The sequence below is a fragment of the Natator depressus genome, chromosome 1 (assembly GCF_965152275.1).
Source record: "Natator depressus isolate rNatDep1 chromosome 1, rNatDep2.hap1, whole genome shotgun sequence".
Classification (NCBI taxonomy): Eukaryota; Metazoa; Chordata; order Testudines; family Cheloniidae; genus Natator; species Natator depressus.
This window is the reverse complement of record NC_134234.1, coordinates 322,727,391-322,749,588: the sequence shown is the minus strand read 5'-3', so window position 1 is coordinate 322,749,588 and position 22,198 is coordinate 322,727,391. Positions and strand designations below refer to the sequence as shown.

At 39.5% G+C, this 22,198-nt stretch overlaps 1 protein-coding gene across 4 annotated transcripts in view; it reads right to left on the bottom strand.

Moving 5' to 3' along the window:
- ORC5 (origin recognition complex subunit 5) overlaps positions 1–22,198 on the bottom strand; it is a 138,254-nt gene that overhangs the window by 102,661 nt on the left and 13,395 nt on the right. For 2 of the 4 annotated variants that reach the window (XR_012637614.1, XM_074942514.1), the window contains exons 5-9: positions 17,910–17,984; positions 14,251–14,362; positions 12,779–12,909; positions 5,247–5,295; positions 3,757–3,847 (exon numbers count right to left, since the gene is read on the bottom strand). Coding sequence is in view for 3 of the 4 variants with exons in the window: in XM_074942514.1 (XP_074798615.1) it covers positions 3,757–3,847; positions 5,247–5,295; positions 12,779–12,909; positions 14,251–14,362; positions 17,910–17,984 (458 nt within the window). In the remaining variant the exon portion in view is untranslated. The remainder of the gene's footprint in view (positions 1–3,756; positions 3,848–5,246; positions 5,296–12,778; positions 12,910–14,250; positions 14,363–17,909; positions 17,985–22,198) is intronic. The other 2 variants (XM_074942515.1, XM_074942516.1) reach the window with 2 other exon arrangements.

Below are 22,198 nucleotides of genomic sequence, written 5' to 3'. Positions count from 1 at the left end.
CAGGTACGCTATTCACGTAGCTGAAGTTGGCGTATCTTATGTCGACCCCCCATTAGTGTAGACCGGTGCTAAGATCTCTATGCGGTGAGATATGTACCCCAATTCCATAGTTTTATTAATTCTGTGCATAAGGACTGGGATATTGCTCTTCCCTGGCGATTTATAAAATACATTGCAGCCCTGCTGCCCAGCATTACTCTGAGTGGCCTTGATGTTGGGTAGGAAGTGATGGCAAGTCTAATGGACTGCACTGAATTCTAAAATGTTGATCTGGAGAAAGGTCTCCATTAAGCTGTGAAATCCTGGAAATGGGTGCCCCAGCCTACTAGGGAAGCATCTATAGAGATTATCTGGGGGGACATGAAAATGGAACTCCCAAAGCAGACCTTTTGAGGCTCCTTCCACCTATTGAGGAAGCTGATGACCCTCTGAGGTATGACACCCACTTGGACAATTTATGCACAGCCAAACCTGAAGAAAATAAGTGTATAGTCTTGCAAGGGATGTTATGGATATACAGGCTGCTATGTGGCCAGGAGTTGAAGGCAAATCCTCACTGTGGTTTGCAGGTCTGATGTATTGTGGAAATGAGGCTGGACCTTATAGCGAGTCTCTCCATGGGCAAATATGCTTTGGCTGTAATGGTGTCCAGAATGGCAGAGGCCCAAGGAGTGGGAAAGAGATAGGGTCCTGTTGGTTACTGATTGCACCTCGAGAAAGGAGTGCGTCGTTCAAATAGGGAGAGACTATTATTCCCATCTGACAAGGATGAGTTGCTACCGCCAAGGGCACTTTTAAAGACCCTTGGGGCAGCTGAAAAACCCAAGGGTAGGATGCAGTAATGGTAGTAGTCTTTGCCAAGAATGAACGATAGGAAACGTGAGATAAGGGTGCACAGCTATATGAAAGTGTTTATCTTGAAGAGAGAGAGGGAGGGAGGGAGGGAGAGAGGGAGAGACACATACACAGACCAACCCCCGCAGATCCAAAGAGAGAATGATCACTTCCAGGGTTACTAACCTGAATCAAAGAGAGGATGAAGCTGTTCAAAGTCCTGAGATCTAAAATCAGTCTCCATCCTCCTCTTGTCTTGGGAACCCAAGTAGTACAGTACCTGGAGTAGAACCCTCCCCTGATTGAATCAGTTCCGTTGGATTTTATCACCACAAAGACTGCAAGAGATTGTACTTCCTGTCTTAAAAGACCCTCATGACAATAATCCCTGAAAAGGATTTAGCTTCCAGTTTTTAAAGGATGCCTTTTTGCCTCCAACTACTTTTTACTTTGCTGTTTAGCCACGGTGGCAATTTTTGGTCCTCTTACTGTGTTTTTTAATTTGGGGTATACATTTAATTTGAGCCTCTATTATGATGTTTTTAAAAAGTTTCCATGCAGCCTGCAGGCATTTCACTCTTGTGACTGTACCTATTAATTTCCGTTTAACTACCTTACTCATTTGTGTGTCGTTCTCCCTGGCTTTCTGAGCCTGTGTTGCCTGCATTCTGAGCAGCATATATGAGTTTGTTTGTTTGAATGGTGTTTACAAAATACAGGGTACAGTAAATACATTGATGCAACATCGGTCATCTATAATTCATTTAGTACAAAAATCTGGGTTATTGTGGTGAAAATAGTGTATCAAGCCTTGGTTCAGGAACCAGTCGCCCCTTCATACCATTGATTCTTATGGTAAAAGTGGTTTTGATTTACAACGTTTTGACTTACGACACAATTCGTTCCTCAGAACTGCGTTGTAAGTCCGAGGACTCCCTGTAATAGGCATTAGAGAAACTTGGAGTGATGATAATCTATGGGACACGGTAATACCAGGGTACAACATACATAGGAATGACATTAGGTGGTGCGGTAGTGGCACTGTATATGAAAGAAAGCATAGAGTCAAATAGAGAAACTCTTAAATGAATCAAACTGTACCTTAGAATATCTATGGATAGAAATTCCATGCTTGAATGATAAGAGTATAGCAGTAGGAAAATACTATCGACCACCTGACCAGGATGGTGATAGTGATTGTGAAATGCTCCAGGAGATTAGAGTGGCTTTAAAAGTAGAAAACTCAATCATAATGGGGGATATCTGCAGTCCCTCAGTATGGGATTCTGAGATGAAGTTTTTAGACACCATTAATGACTGCTTCTTGGAGCAGCTATTTCTAGAACCCCCAAGGGGAGAGAACTCTTTAGCAGTTTTTGAAGATCAGTGTTTCTTGCTGTATTTGAGCACCTATGCTGCTTCTTTCTGGAAGCTGCTAACAACAGATCTGAGAAGTTCTCTCAGCTTGAGAGTATACAAGTGCTCTACCCAATGGGCACAGATCCAAAGATTCTGATGCTTTTTAAAATGAGCCCCTCAGATACTCCTCACAGGTCACTTTATAGTTTTAGGAAAGTCTTTGGATGTCAGATCCAACAGATTAACAAGGGGGGGAGGAGGGGGCTTTATTTGGGTCCTTTAGCCACCAAAGCCTTTTCTGTGAGCAAGGCTATGGTTTTTCACTCAGATTGAATCACACAGACACATAATTTTTGAACAAATACCCTTCATCCAAACACAGATTATGCTTGTCTCTAAAATACATCTTGGTTCTGCACTTTTTTTTTTTTTTTTGCCTGTGCCATTATGGAGACAGTCTCTAGCCCCTCTCACAAATAAAAGTTGATCAAGAATTTAATTCACCACCACCCAGCCACCTATAAATTCTTAATGCTATTTAAAAATAATCCCATGAAGAGAAGAAGGTTTTTGTTCCATGAAAGCAGGAGGTGAAGGAAAGAAAGGAACTGCAGGTCAATGATGGTGCAGTGGATTTATAAACCTTGCCCCAATAAGATGATTTTGAGGAGCTTGTGTGTTTGCCTCTCATATTTATAGTACCTTAAAGAATCCTGAGGTTTGCATAGTAAGACATGAATGATACACTGTGGAACTTCAGAGGCAATTTTTAAAAGAGCATTTTCAGTTATCCTTATATATTCTGGTGATGGATTTCCATGTTTCAGAAGTCATGAATTATTGAAAAGCACCCTATATTTTTTCCTCTATCTCCTACCAAATCAAATTATGAGATTTATTGGATTATAAGCATGTTTAAAAGGGGTTTTCATTTTTGTAAATTAAAATGTAAGTCAATAATAAAACCCCAAAAGCCCAACACTGAAAAAACCCACCAACTAAGTATACCAAAAATTAAAGACTATAGAACAAGACAGGACACTTGAGTCATACCTAACACATCCAATGACAGCAGAAACACCTTACCGATATCTGACCTTTGTTATAACAGGGAGGAGCTGCTGACAGAACATTATCCATAAGGGGCTCTCTCCTTTAGATGGCCCTTTCCAGACAGTCTGAATTATTGTTGACTTTCCAGGCATGATGCAACGTCCACCTGTTTGCCTGGGCATTGGTGAAAGACTAAGCAAATCTCCATTGGTGGAGGACTGCTTCAGTGTCCAGTTAATAAACAGTTTTATATGCTTTTTGCCTTAAAATCTGCTTCACACATTAACTTAATAGCTTCGTAACATCTCATAAAACACACTGAACACTTGTTTGCATTTTCCTATCTGAGACACACAAGTATAGTTGTGGTATTTTATGGCTACAAAGAAACCGTTAAAAGAAAAAGGGAGAGTCAGTCTGACAGGAAGAAATACTACTCACCACATATATGACATTTTAAGTAAGGCTTTTTTGAGAGGTGGATGGCTAAAAATATAAAGGGACAATTACCTGGATATTTCCCGGAGATAAACAGTCTGCATTGCTTTCTTCAAATGAGATTCAATATTTTTCCAGAGTCGACGTGTGTCACGTTCATTTGCTGCGTAGAGTAAAAATTAGCTTTCTTAGTGTAAACTCTGAAAAAGTGTTTAACCTATAGAAGAGTGAAATTCAATTGAATAGCTGAATGGAGTCAGACACACCAAATAATCAATGGGACACCCTGACATTCTGAAATATTTGCATTACCATGATACAGAATTATCTTCTACTGATGTGAACAGCACGCTGCAAGGCAACAATGCTGTACTGTGGTTACTTTGTGATACTCCATGACTATTTAACAGAATAGCTGCTTTCACTCTCCACTCCTAGGCCTGAGAGGTAAGGTAGTTTCTCCCTTGTCTTAGCTGTTGAGGTATGGGGAGAAGTTGTATAGGAGGGAGCAGCTGTTAGTGGAGGGAAAAGGGCTTGGCAGCAGTTTCCCTCTGATCTCCATAAAACACTGACTAAAAGCTTGTTAATCTGCTTCTGCTACACTCCAAATGTTGCCTTGTGTGCATTAGAACACAGGAACGGCCACAGTGGGTTAGACCAAAGGGCCATCTAGCCCAGTACCCTGTCTTCCGACAGTGGCCAATGCCGGGTGCCCCAGAGGGAACAAACAGAACAGGTAATGACCCAGTGATCCATCCTCCGTCGTCCACTCCCAGCTTCTGGCAAACAGAGGCGAGGGACACCATCCCTACCCATCCTGGCTAATAGCCATTAATGGACCTATCCTACATGAATTTAATCTAGTTCTTTTTTGAACCCTGTTATCGTGTTGACCTTCACAACATACTCTGGCAAAGAGTTCCACAGGTTGACTGTGTGTTGTGTGAAGAAATACTTCCTTTTGTTTGTTTTAAACCTGCTGTTTATTCATTTCATTTGGTGACCCCTAGTTCTTGTGTTAGGAGAAAGAGCAAATAGCACTTTCTTATTTACTTTCTCCCCACCAGTCATGATTTTATAGCCCTCAATCATATCCCCCCTTAGTCATCTCTTTTCCAAGCTAAAAAGTACTAGTCTTCTTAATCTATCCTCATACGGAAGCCGTATTAGACAGTAAAAGCAACACTGCTGTGATAGTCAGAGTGAATGGAAAGTGAATCAAAGCTGGGCACTCCAGAAGAGGCACAGGTGGAGCCGCACCGTTTTAAATGTGGACTGCTACTCAGGCCTGGTCTACATCTTAAACTTAGGCTGACCTAGCTACGTCGCTCACTGGTGTAAAAGATTTATACCCCAAGAGACATAGTTAAGCTAAGCCCCGACATAAACACTGATAGGCTGATTAAAGAATTCTTCTGTCAACCTAGCTACCACCTCTCGAGGAGGTGGATTTACTACAAAGATGGGAAAAACCTCTTCCATTGCTGTAGCAAGTGTCTACACTACAGCGGTGTTGTTGCAGCACTCATAGAAACAGCCTAATAGAAAAGCAAAGCACTTACCTTCTCCTCTGACCACTGGTTCACAATATTTAGTAAAATTTAGTGCAGCCTGCAGGGAAAAAAAGACAGAAAAATTGACAATGTATTAGACATGGTCAGTCTATACTGTACAGCATCTAACACATGTCTGGGTGACGTAAAGTGAATAAAAATATGTTTCAACTACTAATTATGGCATTTTGCTTCCAAGGTTTTCACTCTGACTTAGGTCGTAATGTTTCACAGTGTTATATTCAGGAATACAAACAACAAGATGACATTCACAACAAAAGCAAAGACAAACCTCCACAAAAATCTTTTCACTATATTGATATATAAAAAAAATTCAATACAGCAATTGTGTCTTTTTAAACCAGTAGTGCAGAAAGTAACTTACTGAAGACAAGTTTATTTCCTTCACCCTTTTTTGGTTAAAACTCATTGTTTCATCAGTGCTGCAAATATGTTCAATAATAGATTATATATATTTACATGCAAATGCAGAGAAGAAATTATAAAAATCACAATTTTCAGAAACCCTTCTTCCACTTTCAAATAAACTATTTTTGCTTAAGATAAGAATTATTTGTTCTACTCTATCTAGGCATCTAATGTATACTTTTTCCAATTTGTATAAGCCTATGAAGTTGGATATTTACTAATTGTGATGGGGTGGACTCCCCACACTACCCCCGCAAGAGCTGAATTAAGCCAGGTAGGCCCAATCAGCTATTTAGGCTGCAAGCAGGGGCAATTTAGGCTGGAGGCAGCTAATTAAGGACAGGCTCACCTGTGGAGGAACAGGCAGGGCCTGTATAAAGCCTAGTAACTGACTGCAGAAAGGGGAGCTGCTGCTGGGAAAGGCTGCAGTCACTCCCCAAGAGGGGGCAAGAGCAAGCCAGGCAGATAAGATATGCAGGAAGAAGCCCAGAAAACCAGCAGCAAGAGGTAGGTCTGTGGCGGATTTTTAAAGGGTCCTGGGGCTGGAACCCAGTGTAGAATGTGGGCCTGGCTTCCCCTACCAGCCACGGTGGGAGTGGCTAGGGCATTGGAGACACCAGTCAGACAGCAGGTCTGGAAAGACTGTGAATACCCTAGAAGGGGAGGACTTTAGTGTCCTGGCCAGAGGACCAAGCCACACAGAGGAAGCTACAGACCCAGGAGTGAGCAGGGCAGCAGAGTGAGACAAGACGGGAGAAAACCATGCTGGAGGGAGAGCACAAGCTGGCACAGCTAAATCCCCAGGATGGCCAGCAGGAGATGCCATTTGTGGTGAGTGGACCCTGTGACCCTTATACTTGGAATTTTGTAATACAGCAACCTTTCCAACTAATGACTTTGCCCCCATATCTTTAGAAAGCTCTATGCAGCATTTATAGTAATACCTAGACATCAACATATTGATTTCAATGCAGCTTCAAAACCATATTTACAGTGATACATCATAAAACACATATGCAGCAGTAAAATGCAGTGTGCATTAATCTAAATTCTATTATATGTAGAGTAGTTCAGAAACTTAACATATGCCATGCAAAAGACCTTTCACATACAAAAGCCTGTAGGATTGGGTCCTGAAACCCTTACAGACAGTATCTTTATTCATGTGAGTAGACCAGTTGATGACTTTGGGACAACTCCAATTAGCAAAATTACTCAAGAACAGTGGTACCCAAACTTTTCCTATCAAGCACCCTGCTTACCAGTAATGGAATCTGTCTGCACCCCGCCCCCATTACTGCACAGCCAAGGCTTCCTCAGTTCAGGAGCTTGGGCTGAAGGTGGAGCAGGGGGAGGAACTGGGGCTAGAGGCGGAACTGGCCTGGGAGCGGAGAGGGAATGAGGGCTGAGCTGCAGCAGGGGGTCAAGTGGGGCCGGGTGGTACTCCCTCCCCACCACCCATGGGGGCTGGCCTGGGCCTTGCTGCACAGACCAGAATGTTTCTCTGTGCCCTTCTGGGGGGGGTGGGTGCTCCCCACAGTTTGGGGACCATTGCTCAAGAACATACATGCCTGCAGGGCTGAGCCCCTCAAACTTGAATGACTCAACTACTGTAGCAAATCCTTTCAAGCATACTGTATCTATAGGTAAAAAAAGTGTAAAAGTAGATGAAGTTTAGCTCTGGTGCTGTTGTTGCTGGGGATCCTGGCACAGCAGGAAGTCTGCCCCATTGGCATGGGGCTGTTCGAGTGCCGCACAAGTAGAATGTTTCCTGGCCTCCCCATTTCCTCTCTCCTCCCTATCAACTATCCTTTTTTTTTTTCCCCTACGAAGAAAAGGAGGTTGAGTCAGGCCATACACTCCTTCTCTCAAGCCCTCAAGAGTGTCATCCCACCCCCCGAACTTAAGCTTACAGAGAGCCATACAGGCTCAGGATCTAATTTTAAATTAACAAAAATCTAGGTGGATTTTTAAGAGGAAAAAAAGCCACTACAAAAAGAAGCCTGTATCCTGCAGTTTATTGTACTGACAGGTAGAGAATTAGGAATAAACTCCAGTAACAGCACAAGATCACAGGTCTAGCCTGTCTCCAAGAAGAAGAAACACACTGTACAGACTGCTGGACATATGAAGTTCTAGGGAAACTAGCTGGGTAGTATGTGTGGCAGCTCTACTCCTATTTTCACAGGACTCTTCTTTCTTCTTAGCCAGCCTTATTTGTGCACTATTGGGCACTTTTACTTCTGAGTTATGGTAATTTTTGCAGAATAATTAAATGACTGTACCACAAGTGTTTGCATTGCTTAAGATTTATTTTCAGTATGCTGCTCCTTTTAATAGGATTAAAGAGAACATACATTAAAGATACCCTGGATTATTTTTCTCTGGTGCATTCAAAATTGCAGCATACGGTTATCAAAACTAACAGAAAAATTACATTTTCAACAAGATCCTGTGTATGCCAGCGTTGTATCTTGACTATTTTGTTGCTCCCACTGATTCCCTACTCCCACTCACCAAGAGATACATAACTAGCTTGATGTTCAGGAAAATAACTTATTAGGTGCCATCCATATAGTGTGTCGGTGTCAATAAAAATGCACCAGTTAACATACTAAGTAATGTTCAAATACAGTGTGCATGTGTGTTTAAATGAGAATATAAAACTTAATATATCAGAAAGTTAAAACAGTAAACACATTAAGTGGCTTCATACTCTAATATTACAGCGAAAAGCCACTCTTTGAACAGCTCATTTAACAGTCTTGTGAACAGGATAGTAGGTTGTGGGTTTTTTTTTTTTTAAAGTAAACATACATATAATCAAATTACGTGTGTAACATTGATGAGAACTGAAAAGAGCATAATGACAAATCCTTTATGCTAATTTTTATTCTCTATGTATTCTTAAGAAAGACTGCTTCTAACTTAACTTCACACTCTAGCATGAATCTTCAATTTTATCAGTGAAACATAGTAAACAATAGTTTACCAAGACAGCTATAGATACACAGATACAGGGGGAAAAAAGCTGGGTCTGATCTTGATCCTTTTATCTACTATTGTCTATACTTGTTTAACCATGCAGTGATCTCAAAACTCAAATGAGCTAAAGATCAAGGGACCTGTATACAACAAAGATCCATAATCTCTTATTTCTTTATTAATTCAAGTTATGCAATCATAACCACTGAAATTGTGTAAAGACAATCATGCTCCTTGGCAGTAACCAAGTAGCAGCTCATTACTGAACAAGTAACCACTGATTTGATGTTTCATAGGTTAGATTTAAGTCAAAATGTAGAGATGCAAAAATTAAATGATTAGGTGCATTTTGAAATAAACCCCTCATTTTATACTTTGTCTGAATCGGGCAGATCACGGACTTGAACCTGTGTCTCCCACATCCTAGGTGAGTGCCTACACCTTCCCTCTCTAAATTTGAAAGGTCTTGGTTTTGTCCTGATACAGAACTGCAAACATTTTTGTGAAATCTTCAATTTTTGTGGGATAGGAAAAAAGTTTCCCACCCAGCTCTACTTTAGTCAGCCAAGATCTCACCTCTGCCTAGCTTAGCTATTAGCCAATTCAGTTTTATGCAGAATAAAGATGGCCTCCCTGCCTTTACTCAGAGCTTTTACAGTGAAGCTGGTCTGGTAGCAAAGAGGGGAAGGAAGAAGGCAATATGGGGGGAAACCACTCTCTTCCCCTTCCCACAACCCCAGTCAGAATTTAGGGTTGGGGAGGGGAAAAAAAAAGAGGGAGGGGGGAAATTAACTGAAAGACGTGCATGGAATTACCAAACGTAAGCTATGGCTGACTACTGACCTCTTGCTACTTTTACCAATTCAGAATTTAAGCTTGATTGTCAAGCATTAAGGATACAGCATACATCTATAAAAATCTGAAAGGTGAATAGAAGTGTAAAAATTCCATACCCCCATGCTCCTTTGCTTTGGTTACTTCAGTGTTCCCAAGATAGACAATTGAATGAAGCACAAATTTCCTAAAAACCCAAGTCTGCCAGGCAGATCATGATCTGATCTCACTCCTTGAACAATTAACTCCGATTTGATAGCAATACAGACAGAATTAAAGCTTTCCATATTTTAACATGTATTCATTATTCCATTAACTAGCTTAGAACACTATACCATAAGCCATCGTTTACTTCAGCTTTTGTGAAATTCAGTGGTTTTCCCATAGTCTGTTCAAAACAAATGTGTATGCACATATATGTAAACTTATCTGAATACGAACGAATTCAATCAAATAATTAGTTTTGCTGAAGTCAAGAATTTTAACTTATTACACAAGTCACTGTCAGATAAAATAAAACATTTCTTTACCTGTTTGCTTTTGACTTTCTCAGTTTGGAAAATGGTAATAGAATCAGTTTCATTTTTAAATTATAGTAAATTTCACTTTCAGATCCTCTGTGCACCGCTGCAATGTTTGGGTTATCTGTTTCTATTAGAATTTTTAATAGGAGTATAGAAACATTTACAGAACTGAGGACCAATAGAAAAGCTTTTGGATCAAATTCAGAAACCATGTTTCTATAAAACTATGCACCAGATGTAGTCTGTAGTAGGTGTGTTTAATTGCCTGCTGTGTACTGCTTTTTTGAAGTGAAAATTTACATTTTCATATCTATACAATATAGCAAAACGTAAGAAGTTTTGCATTTAATTTCCAGTGGAAACAAAGGCAGTTTTCTTCACTGTAAAACTGCCTTTATGAAGTTGTGCTGCTCTCTCTCATCCACTGTTTTAATCAATGTTCATTTAAAAACAAACATAGCCTCTAACAATTGTAGTTTAACTGTATCAGGCAGACTATCTGCCTGATATGCTTCCAAACTATGCAGTGTATCTAGAAGTAAGAGGATATGACTGGAAGTCAGGACTCATGGGGTTGTCTGCCTGCTCTCCTAATAACTCACATTGCCTGAGCAAGTCATTTGGGCCCAATTTTTCAAAGTGCCTACTAATTTGGGATGCCTTCATACATAGCTGCTTGACTTGAATGTTATACTCAGACACATCAAGAACTCATGACTCCAACTGATCTCACCTGAATAATCAGTTACATATTCAAAACTTGAGGTATGCATAATTAGTAGACTCTTAAACGTTTGGCTTTTACTTACTATACTAGCTACAGTACTTAACATGGATGTTATGAGATTTCAAGTTTTAAGGCTCTGGTGCATCAGTTTATTGCAAGTGCAAGCAGGAAGTCTAGAAATTCCCTCAGTGACCCTCAGCTAAGGGAAGCCCTCAAGATAGCTAAGTCCAAAGCAGACGGCAAAGAGTTACAAAGGGCTCTCCCAAAACTGGGCAACAACATGGCAGATGAAATTCAAATTTGATAAATGCAAACTGGAAAACAATCTCAACTCCTAGATATAAAATGATGGGGTCTAAATTAGGTCTTACCACTCAAGAAAGATCTTTGAAAACATCCACTCAATCTGCTGCAACAGTCAAAAAAGCTAACAATGTTGGGCATCATTAGGAAAGGGATAGATAAGACAGAAAATCTCATTGCTCTACATAAATTCATGCTACACCCACATCTTGAATACGGAGTGCAGATGTGGTTGCTTCATCTCAAAGATATATTGGAAATGGAAAAGGTTCAGAAAAGGGAAACAAACGATTAGTGGTATGGAACAGCTTCAATATTTAGAGAGATTAATAAGACTGGGACTTTTCAGCTCGGAAAAGAGACAACTAAGGGCGGAAATGATTGAGGTCTATAAAATCATGACTGGTGTGGAGAAAGTAAATAAGGATGTGTTATTAATTCCTTCTCCTAACACAAGAACTAGGGGTCACTAAATGAAATTAATACACAGCAGGTGTCAAACAACAAAATGAAGTATTTCTTCACACAACACAGTCAACCTGTGGAACTCCTTGCCAGAAAATGTTGTGAAGGCCAAGACTAACGGTTAAAAAAAGAACTAGATTAAATTCATGGAGAACAGGTCCATCAATGGCTATTAGCCAGGATCGGCAGGAATGGTGTCCCTCACCTCTGTTTGCCAGAAGCTGGGAAAGGGCAACGGAGGAGGATGGATCACTAAGTGATTACCTGTTCTATTTGTTCCCTCTGGGGCACCTGGCATTGGCCACTGTCAGAAGACAGGACACTGGGCTGGATGGACCTTTGGTCTGACCCACTATAGCCGTTCCTATGTTCTAATGCACACAAGGCAACATTTGGAGTGTAGCAGAAGCAGATTAACAAGCTTTTAGTCAGTGTTTTATGGAGATCAGAAGGAAACTGCTGCCAAGCCCTTTTCCCTCCACTAACAGCTGCTCCCTCCTATACAACTTCTCCTCATACCTCAACAGCTAAGACAAGGGAGAAACTACCTTACCTCTCAGGCCTAGGAGTGGAGAGTGAAAACGGCTATTCTGTTAAATAGTCATGGAGTATCACAAAGTAACCACTGTGCAACATCCTTGCCTTGCAGTGTGATGTTCACATCAATAGAAAATCTGTATCATGGTAATGAAAATATTTCAGAATATCAGGATGTCCCATTGATTATTTGGTGTGTCTGACTCTATTCAACTCTTCAAAGCTGAATTCCACTCTTCTATAGGTTAACCCCCCCTCTCGCGCGCCCCCCCCCCTTTTTTAAATAGAGTTTACACTAACAAAGCTGATTTTTGCTGTATGCAGCAAATGAACATGACGCACTCTGGAAAAATACTGAATCTCATTGAGGAGAGCAATGCAGACTGTTTATCTCTGGGAAATATCCAGGTAATCGTCCCTTTTTATTTTTAGCCATCCACCTCTCAAAAGCCTTACTTAAAATGTCATATGTGGCAAGTAGTATTTCTTCCTGTCAGACTGACTCTCCCTTTTTCTTTTAAAATCAGTTTCTTTGCAGCTCTGGTGAGGCCCTCCTTAGAGACAAGACTGATATAAGCCCCCAGGGATATAAGGACACCCATACCTCACTAACTGATTTAAATAAGCCCAGTACCTTTTGATGCAATATGCTTATGACATGCTCTTTATCCAAACTGAACAATAAATCTAGCCTTTGAGATTTTGGACAAGAAAAATAAATCTAGAGGATCCCTCACCAGATGTCGAAGCTCTTTCAAGTCCCTGCAGACTGTGTAGAAGACACCAAGCAGAATATTAATGTACGCAGCATAGAAATCAGCAGAATATTCTGGAGGATGATAATGGGACAGAATCTTTTGTAGATGTCCTGTTCAGATATAAACAAGTTTGAATTTTTTCCCCAAAAAGTGGCGATTGTCTTATTGTACTAATCATATTTTAAAAATTAAGTGCAACACAAGCCAAACAATGATAGTCAGCTGTACAGTAGAACCCAAAACAGCAAAAAGAAAACCCTACCAAGAGGGGTAACACAACCAAAAATGGCCCGGTTCCCTCAAAATAAAAAAAAAAAAAAAAAAAAAACACACCCCCCCCCTAAACTTAACCATTACAATGCTAAACCACACTAACTTTACTGACAACTAATTACAAGAAAAGCCTTAAACCATATGCTGCCAAAATGGCAAAGGATATAGAAACAGTCTCAACATCTGCAGCTAACCACAGCTGTGGGGGAGAAACTCAGATCTCCCAAGATGCTCTTGTACTTCCATCAGCTGGCTGAGCTCTTCCTGTGAGGGCCATGTGCATCTCACTAATGGGGATCCCCAGAAACAATTCTCAAACAAGAACAAAAAAGTAAAATGGGATTTCTAGTCATAATGGATAAGGTAGATTGGGCTTTGCGGACTAAAGTGGCATAATAATTGGCGGTGGTATGTTCTCAGACTGCATGCAAAAGCAAAATGTGTTATGGGTGTTCCCTGGGAGGAAAACTGAGGACAGGAGAAGGCTGGAGTCTCTGACCCTGGTGGGCAGTTCACTAGTTAGCATGCAGTGTGTGGTTTGAGATAGGGGATCCATATTGGAAATCTAGATGAATTAAGAAGGAGGGTATCTCTGATGCCTAAGTAGAGGGTGATTGGGAATATAGAGCTTGTAATTTTACCAAAGCCACCTCTAGTTATTAAAAAACAAAACACTGCCTTCTGGATTCTAGTAACCAGCATACACAACTGTCACATTTTCTAACTGATTTAAAGCTGAAGCTTCAGCCTACTCTCATTGCTTAACAAAAAACTAAGGGCTTGTCTACATTACCCGCAGGATCAACAGGCAGCGATTGATCCCGGGGGGCGTGGGGGGGTGTCGATTTATCACGTCTAGTCTAGACGCAATAAATTGACCGCCGAGCGCTCTCCCGTTGACTCTAGTACTCCACAGGAACGAGAGGTGCAGGCAGAATTGACTGGGGAGCGTCAGCTGTCGACTCACTGCAGTGAAGACACCACAGTGAATAGATTTAAGTACAAGGACTTCAGCTATGTTATTTACGTAGCTGAATTTGCATAACTTAGATTGATCCCCCCCCCCATGTAAACCAGGCCTGGGTGTTTGAAATGCTTAGATGGAAAGTCCTTGATGCAAAGTACTAATATTATTCATTCAACAAAAAAAAAAAAAAAGTAGAAAAAAATTAAATTACCTATGCTGTAGTCAGGAAAATACAAGGTGAATGGCTCCAAGCATCCAGTGTTTGGACGAAACAGTTCCCACACAATTTCACTAAGGAAAATAACAGTGACATTTCTGTCTGTCTGTAAGAGAAGAAAGAGGGAAAAGGTCACCTTGCATATTAAAATATTAATCAGAAGAACAAGTGTTAGGATTTTTCATTTGAAGAATTTCATCAAATTTAGTGTTTAACACAAATTATTAGCATATTAATAAAGTCTTTTGGTGGCCTAATCAAGGAGCTCATACATTTGCAATTTTCATAATTATCTGGGATTCCTGTATCTCTCTTGCCGTTTAATTGACATTTAAGCTACTAGGGACCTGGGGTACCAGGCAATATGAAGTTGCTTCCCTTCCCAAAATTAAGCCAACATTTCACTTCAATAATTAAACCCAGAATTTCATTAGGAGATTGTACAGAACAAGTTGAGGAGGTAAAGGAGGACCAATATTTTGTGAAGGGAACACACTCAGGCTTAATTTATAAAGGTCATCTGACTCACGACACTACAAAGTTAGCTCTGTACTTAATTGATTGCTTTGCCATCTTAAATGTGGTTATGACTGGTAAGTAACTAAACCTTCACCTCAGCGAAGTCTGTGGCAATATGCAAGTTCCAACTTAATATTAAGTTGGTCAATAGATAAGAATATTTCTATATGAAAAATAATTTTACACAGTTCCCACAATTTATTTAAGAATGAGAGAAATATTTCTGATGTCCCCATTAATTTTTTTTTAAAATATCTGAGAGCTTACTTTAAAAAAAGAAACAGGCTAGCATATTCACATATCATATACAATTTTAATAGAATGTGCAATTCCGTTATTCCACATGTCATTGTGGGGGTCATCTTCATCTATCATTACTGTTAGGAAAGATTTTCTTCAGTAAATGAAGACTACATGGTTAAGGTAAACCAATCAATCCTCAAAATATTCTGAGCTTATACCATACAAATATAATGCTATATTCTTTAACCTCTGCAGGTCTTTTTGCAACTGTACTAAAAACTCAGCAGTAGAGAGAGATGCTTTCCAGTATGATTCTTCCGTGAAGAGATTTCAGAGTTCTAGAAGCAGCCCATAAATTGAAAAGTAAAAAATTTTGTTTCCTCAGGTTACTTCCACAATACAAAAGTCACCAGAAATTAAGAACCACTGAAGTAAACAGAAAAGTAAAGTAGTGTGGCACATGGATTCCAGAAAGTGCAACTGAATAAGGGACTAGCACAGATCATCAGAAAAAGCATAGCGCATGCAGTTCTTCCTTACATACACTTCTGTTTCTTGGTAGCTTCAAATATAATAAACAGATTTACAATAGGCTGATGTGCAATGATTCAGGATACAGTTTCCATCTTGCTCAAAGATATTCTTTAAGGGAAAGGTAGAACAACCTATTTATTTTCCAGTGCTTATGAATTACCTAAATATTGTCCCCACCACAGGCAAGGGGATTGATATGCTTCTCTAATCTACCTCTACAGCTGCAAATCAATCAGCAATTTAAAAAATATTTATTAAAATGTAAACAACCACGTTTTTCATTTATTTTACACTAGGTCTTTGAACAAGTTATTTGCTAAGAAAACATGAGGCAGAAAGTGAGTGACACTGACACGCACCTACAGAAGTGTCTTGCCAGCAAGATCAACATACAGCTACAAAGTGTCCCATCCACTAACTCAAGCACATCATCAAGTCTCTACAGCTTTCCACAGCCATTGGAATAGTCACTTTCACAAAACGACACAGCCCAATGGACAACAGAGAGGCTCCCACTAACTTCAATGGGCTTTAACTCAAGTCCAGTTGTTATACCAATAAATTATAAACCAGCAGGATCTTATTAAAGGGAAAAAGGCAAAATACCACATTTATTGTGAATACAGAAAGAATCATAGTAAGCAGTTAGTTACAGCTATAACATTCCATTCAATCTCATATTTATTCACACATTCATTCATACACACACACACAGGTTCTGCAAGGTTGTTATCATAGTTACCAGCCTTAGAGTTGCTCATGCCAAGCCACTGGCCAGGTGGCCTGGACATGAGGAGGGAGCAGGGCCTTGTCAGATGCTCATCTGATGCTCCTGGAAGTTGGTTTGCAGAATCAGACCCCAAAGTTCTCACTTTTTAGAGTCTCTTTTTATAGGAATTTCTTCCTATGCCAGTCTATGGGAATTGCTTCATCATGCTGTTGCTGAATCAATCAGCAGATAGCACATTCCTGACGGCTCCAAGAAGTTATCTTGTTCTTTGGTTCTCCCATTCTTGAGGCTGTTGGGTGGATTCCAGTCTGCCCTCCGGGGGTCCTCTGGTTATTTCCACTTGACGCCTTCTTCAGCCGATGGACACTGGATTCTTAGGCTGGCACCTCCCTGATCATTCAGTTATTATCCACACCAAGCATCCATCCACATACATCCTCTATCTCTATTTTAATCACAATTGTTAATACAACAAAAGGGCGAGGAGTCTCTGGGTGCTGTTTCTGTTGTTAGAGTATTGCTTTGAGTCTCTGTGAATTGCTTTGAGAACAGACTCTGTCTTAGAATGTACTAACACAATTAGCAGCTTGCAAGTTTCACACAGAGGGAGAGAAACAGTACCAAAAACCAAGAGACCTCTTAATTAGTAATACCCTGGAATGTAAACTCTGGGGAATCAAACTCATTTGTGATTTTAATACAGAACTTCTTTAATATGATCCAACACAGTCCTTTCCTAAATCATTAATTAGCAAGAGCAGCAGAAAAATATATTCTGTTCCTATCCCAAACAAAATCCCAAAAGAGTAATGCCTTTGCCTTATTGCAACAGGGTAAACTCTTAAGAGGCTGTTACACACACACCAAAAGTCAGAGAGCCTCTGCGGGTGATAAAAACAGGGCTAGCCACAATTGCATAACCAATGTTCCAAGAGTCCTTGCACCTGTCTCCAGGAGGGCCATCACAAAGGCTTCTCAGACAGACACTGTTGGAGAAATTGCAAAAAACCAAAAACACTCCAGGAATGTGGTTCATCTGTCCAACCCCGCACTCGCTACACTTGGGTTTAGCTCCCACTAAAGCAGCTGTTTCAGGATGGTTTGCACCCCCACACAACCAGTTGCCAAGCTTTAAGAGCATGCTACCGTTTAACCAACACAGTAGGCTGAGCTGTGGTAAGCTTTTTTCAGTTAGAAGTTGCTCCTTATATAGCTTACAGTCCTTCCAAGATTTTTATACTCTTTGGCAACTATTAAAAAACCTTGAAGAGTGGCAGAATTTTGTAATCTCAAAAAGCAATACATATTTTAGAAGATGCAGTGTACAGTGGAAGCAGCTTCAAAAGAATGCATAAAAGAGCAGACCTTACAGGACAACATATTAAATGGAATAATAAACAGAGCACAAGAAGAAAGACCATGATGATATTTAAATTCTGATTTGAGTTCTGCCGCTGAGCAAAATTCTGCAAAAAGTTACAACTTCCAGGAAAAAAAAAAGTTATACCCAAACTTCTCTACTCTAGGGAGTTCACTGGTAGTGAGACTGGCTAGATGATTTAATACCCTGTATTTATCTTTAACTTCTATGAAATATACATCAAAAATACTTTACCCAGTTACTTACCATTTCTTGTAGTCTAAGAAACCCTGGCAACACATTTGCCTCCATTTCCCTCAGCTGCTCTGCTTTATCCAGCACCTTTTAACAAACAACAAATTTTATTATATACTCAATTTTATTCTGACCTTTTATGTGGATTTTAAAAAAAACTTTCTAGTCCAGCAGATAGAGCCACATTTCACCCATACCTTTGGATGGCAAAGGTAACTACTTAAGTGGTAAGACACGAACAGAGCATGTCTGGGGGATTGCTGTTTTAAGGGTGATAGGAGCAGCCTTAGCAGTTTAGCCATCCAAGAAAAGTGATAACCCCCTAGAAACCAACTTTGTCATGTCTTACTGCAGTTATGAAGTGGAAATGCATCCGTGAATTATTTGAGTTATTATTCATAAAGCCATGACATCGGAAACGGCCAATTAAAAGTTCCATTTTTATCCAGCATTATGTTTTTTCAGAAGATTAAAATATCCCACACATTATTAGGATATTGCATGAATATGTTATTACAAAAGAATACTTTTTTCCATCAAGATTACCTTTTACTAAATGTGTTTGAGGAACTGCTTAATTTTTTCAATGTAGCTATCCTTCTGAGGTTCATAAAGAGAGACTCCTGGGGAAATGATGCACAGAATTCCTCTGTCTCACATAATTTTGTATTTTCCCACATAACATTTATTTTGCCTAAGACATGTTGTAGTTCCGCCTTTTCCCCACCAGAGGCCACTGGGGCACCAGAACAGCCAGCTGCCTTCATGCTGGCTGTTCTAGCGCCACAGCGGCCTCCTGTGGGCAAGAGGCAGAACTGCAGCACTTAGGCAAAATGGATTTTGTGTGGGAAAATACAAAAATTCTAAGCCCAGTGCTCCAGAATTCCCGCAGGAGTAGAAGTTCATCAGAGCACCTGCCGGTGGAGCGAGGTTAGGACAGAGTGGGTCACAAAGGGCTGCTGGGGGGAGGGTATGTATCACAGACTAGGGTTGAGAATGGCTAGTGGGGGGTACAGACTGGCCCATGGGCTCAGGAGCTAGTAGGGTGACAGTGCTGAGCACAGGAATGGGGAAGGGGGGCTGAAGAGACCCGTGGGGATGAGGAATTCAGGGACCGGGCAGATGTGCCTGACAATGCAAGAGGCTTGGGGTCAGCCAGAGTCTGCATGGGGGAGGCATCCCAACACCCTAACAATCTGCCTTTGCCCCAGAGAAAAACCTCCCACCCACACCCAACACCCTCCAGGCTCTTTCCCTCTCCCTCACCTCCTCTGTTACCCCTGACTCCCCCAAGCCTTTGCACTGTTTCTGACAGAGGCAGAAAATACAGTTCTGTATTGTAATTTAAATGAATTACACAAAGTTCTTACTTGGCATATTAATACAGAAATCTATTTGTCCAAAAAAAAAAAAATTACAAGAATCTTTTTCCCGCTCTGTATTGTTACAGACATACTTGCTGACAGATTTTGAAATAAATTACCAAAATAATTGAAACTAGCATGATTACATTGCGTTATTTTAGCAAATAAAAATGCAGCATTTCCAAAATTGTGCATAGAATTATTGATTTTTTGGTGCAGAATTCCCCCAGGAGTAAAGAGTCTGATTTTCTTCTATAATAATGTATTTTGGCCTCAAAAATTAGGTCCAGAGAGTTACAAGATTCTTTGTATTATTATGTGGAAGTCTAATACTGCTCCAAGAAATAACTAAAAAAAAAAACAACAACACTATGTGGTAACTATTAGTAAATATCAACTTTTTAAATGGGCACAACTGCATATAAACAATTACTATATTGAAGAGAGAAATGGAGGCCTTACCCAGAGTGAAAATATTGCGGATTATAATTCATTAAAGAATTCTTAAGATGAACACAATTAATACCTTCACTGAAGAATAAAAGAGGGAAAACACAGGTTTATTTTATGTTCCACTTACTACGCTGAATTTAACTACTGATATTAAAGTTGATTATTTCTTTTGGATTATTGTTGCTGTAATGACACTACAGATCTGTAGACGATTATATTATTCTGTTCTCATTAATGAGTGTCCTTTTCAAAAAGTTTTATTTATGCTTTTTTTTTCCCCAAACCATTGAAAGGCATGAATCTTCATTGCTCATGGAAGAAGAGCACTAGGTAGAAAATTAAAGAATGTCAAATTTAAAAAATGGTATTTCATGATCACACAATACTGGGACGGACATTATACAGCAGTACCCCAGTCACAAAGGCTCATGTTATTGGAATCTGTTTTATTCAGGTAGTAAAGATTACATTATCCCAAGATTTCAGACTGAAGTCTGATTGGACCAGAACTCAAGATATCTGTTCTGGGAAACCTGAACTGCTCAAGTTTACTCAGAATTTCTTATAGAGGGAACACATGTATTTTTACTCACCAGATATTCACTAGTGTTCCTTTAACAAAATTCCCTTGTAACTGTTGAGCATCAAGTTCTAAAAACTTGAATTAAGCATGTGTTAAGCAACTGTTTTCCATAGGCTGCTAGCATAGAGAGACCATGGCATATCATGTTGACTAACACTGTCTCACTGTTTATTTGTACTCCCCCATCCATCTAGATCCATGTGTCTCTTGTCCTGTACTTAGATTGTAAGCTCCTTTGAGCATGAACCAGCTTTTTGTTCCACGTTTGTACAGCACCTAGCGCAATAGGTTCCTGGTCTATGACCAGGGCTCCCAGGTGCCACTGCAATACAAATAATTAATAATAAAGTGGGAAGCAAACAAATTGGAATGCCTTTGTCCAAATCCACATCCAAATTGGTTGGTTTGGCCTTTTCAGTTATGACTAAGCAATGTATAGCGTCTAACAATGCACAGCTAGGGTCCAGGTCACTGAAAAGATATATAAATGAATCTCCAAGTCACTTTCTATATCGCCCCTTTGCACCATAATACATACCCAAAGGCTAACATCCCAAACTGACTTACTAAACTATTAATGAAAATATTAAACGTTATCTATTATACTGAAGAGATTCCCTCTTCAGACTTATTTTTTTCTGGCACAGTAGTACACAATTTAAAAAAAAAAACAACAGATCAACATATCAGACTGGGTTTTTTTGTAGCAGATAATATATATAGTGATGACATGACCAGTTGTACGCTAGTAGTTGTTGGTGCACCTCTAGTGGCTCATCACCCACACACTCAAATACCAACAGCCTATAATTGCAGATGTTATGAATCCAACCAGAAAGCAATATGGAATAACTTTTGCTAGATGTTTTAGCTTTTTTTTTTTTTTTAATATTGCTACAATTTCATTGTTAAATCACATTATAAAGAACACTAATTCTAAATGTAAGAATAAATACAAGTCATATCAGCACCATCTTTCAAATAGATAGAACAAATCATTTTGTCTTCATGCTCAATACCTGTTCTTGGATTAGAAGTCTTTGCCTGAGAGCAACCATTTATCTTAATGTTCTCTGATTTAATTAGGGCTGAAATATTTTAAATGATTTACCCCAGAAATCAAATAGAATAATATTAGTTTTGCCAGTTTATGCTGCCAGTATACAGTTCTTTCATCAATCTCAATTTAAACCATCCTTTAATAAATCCAGGGGAGACAAGTTAATTCCCACAAATTGATTTCCGCCCCAATTCCTGTCTGTTTCCATTAACAGAGTTGAAACACGCTAATTTATCACGTAATTCTCCTCATCTAGCAACATTTTACCCAATACAATTGATCATTTCACAGTATTTAATGCCCTGTCTTCCAATATCAATTTTCAAGTAACGTCTAATATTCTGAGGGACAGTAATGCTAAATAAAATGTTCCTACGGATATTTAAATCAAGCATTTTCCCCTCTAAGTCATATACCGATATGAAAGCAATGGTGTTATATAAAATTCCCTGGCACATATTTCAACCTTACAGTCATGTTTAAGAATACTCGTTTTACTTTTGTAGCTATCTATTAAAAAAAGTTCTGACTAACCTTCCATGTTCTTTAAATATTCAAACTTTATTCAAAACACTCCTGTATAAGTTACAAGATATTAATGCATCCACTAAACAGAATATGAACTTCATCAACTCAATACTGTACGTATTTTAAAAAAATATAAAACATTTAGCGGGTGCCTGCAAAATTACATGAAGATGTTTAAATACGCTTGTTCACTTCTTCCTTACTTGACTTCAAGTAAGGCAAACCACCACACTCAATTGGTTAGAGGGAATATTTAAAAAAAAAAAAAAAAAGTCTTCCAGTGGTATCAAACTTGCGATCTGAACACCTTCAA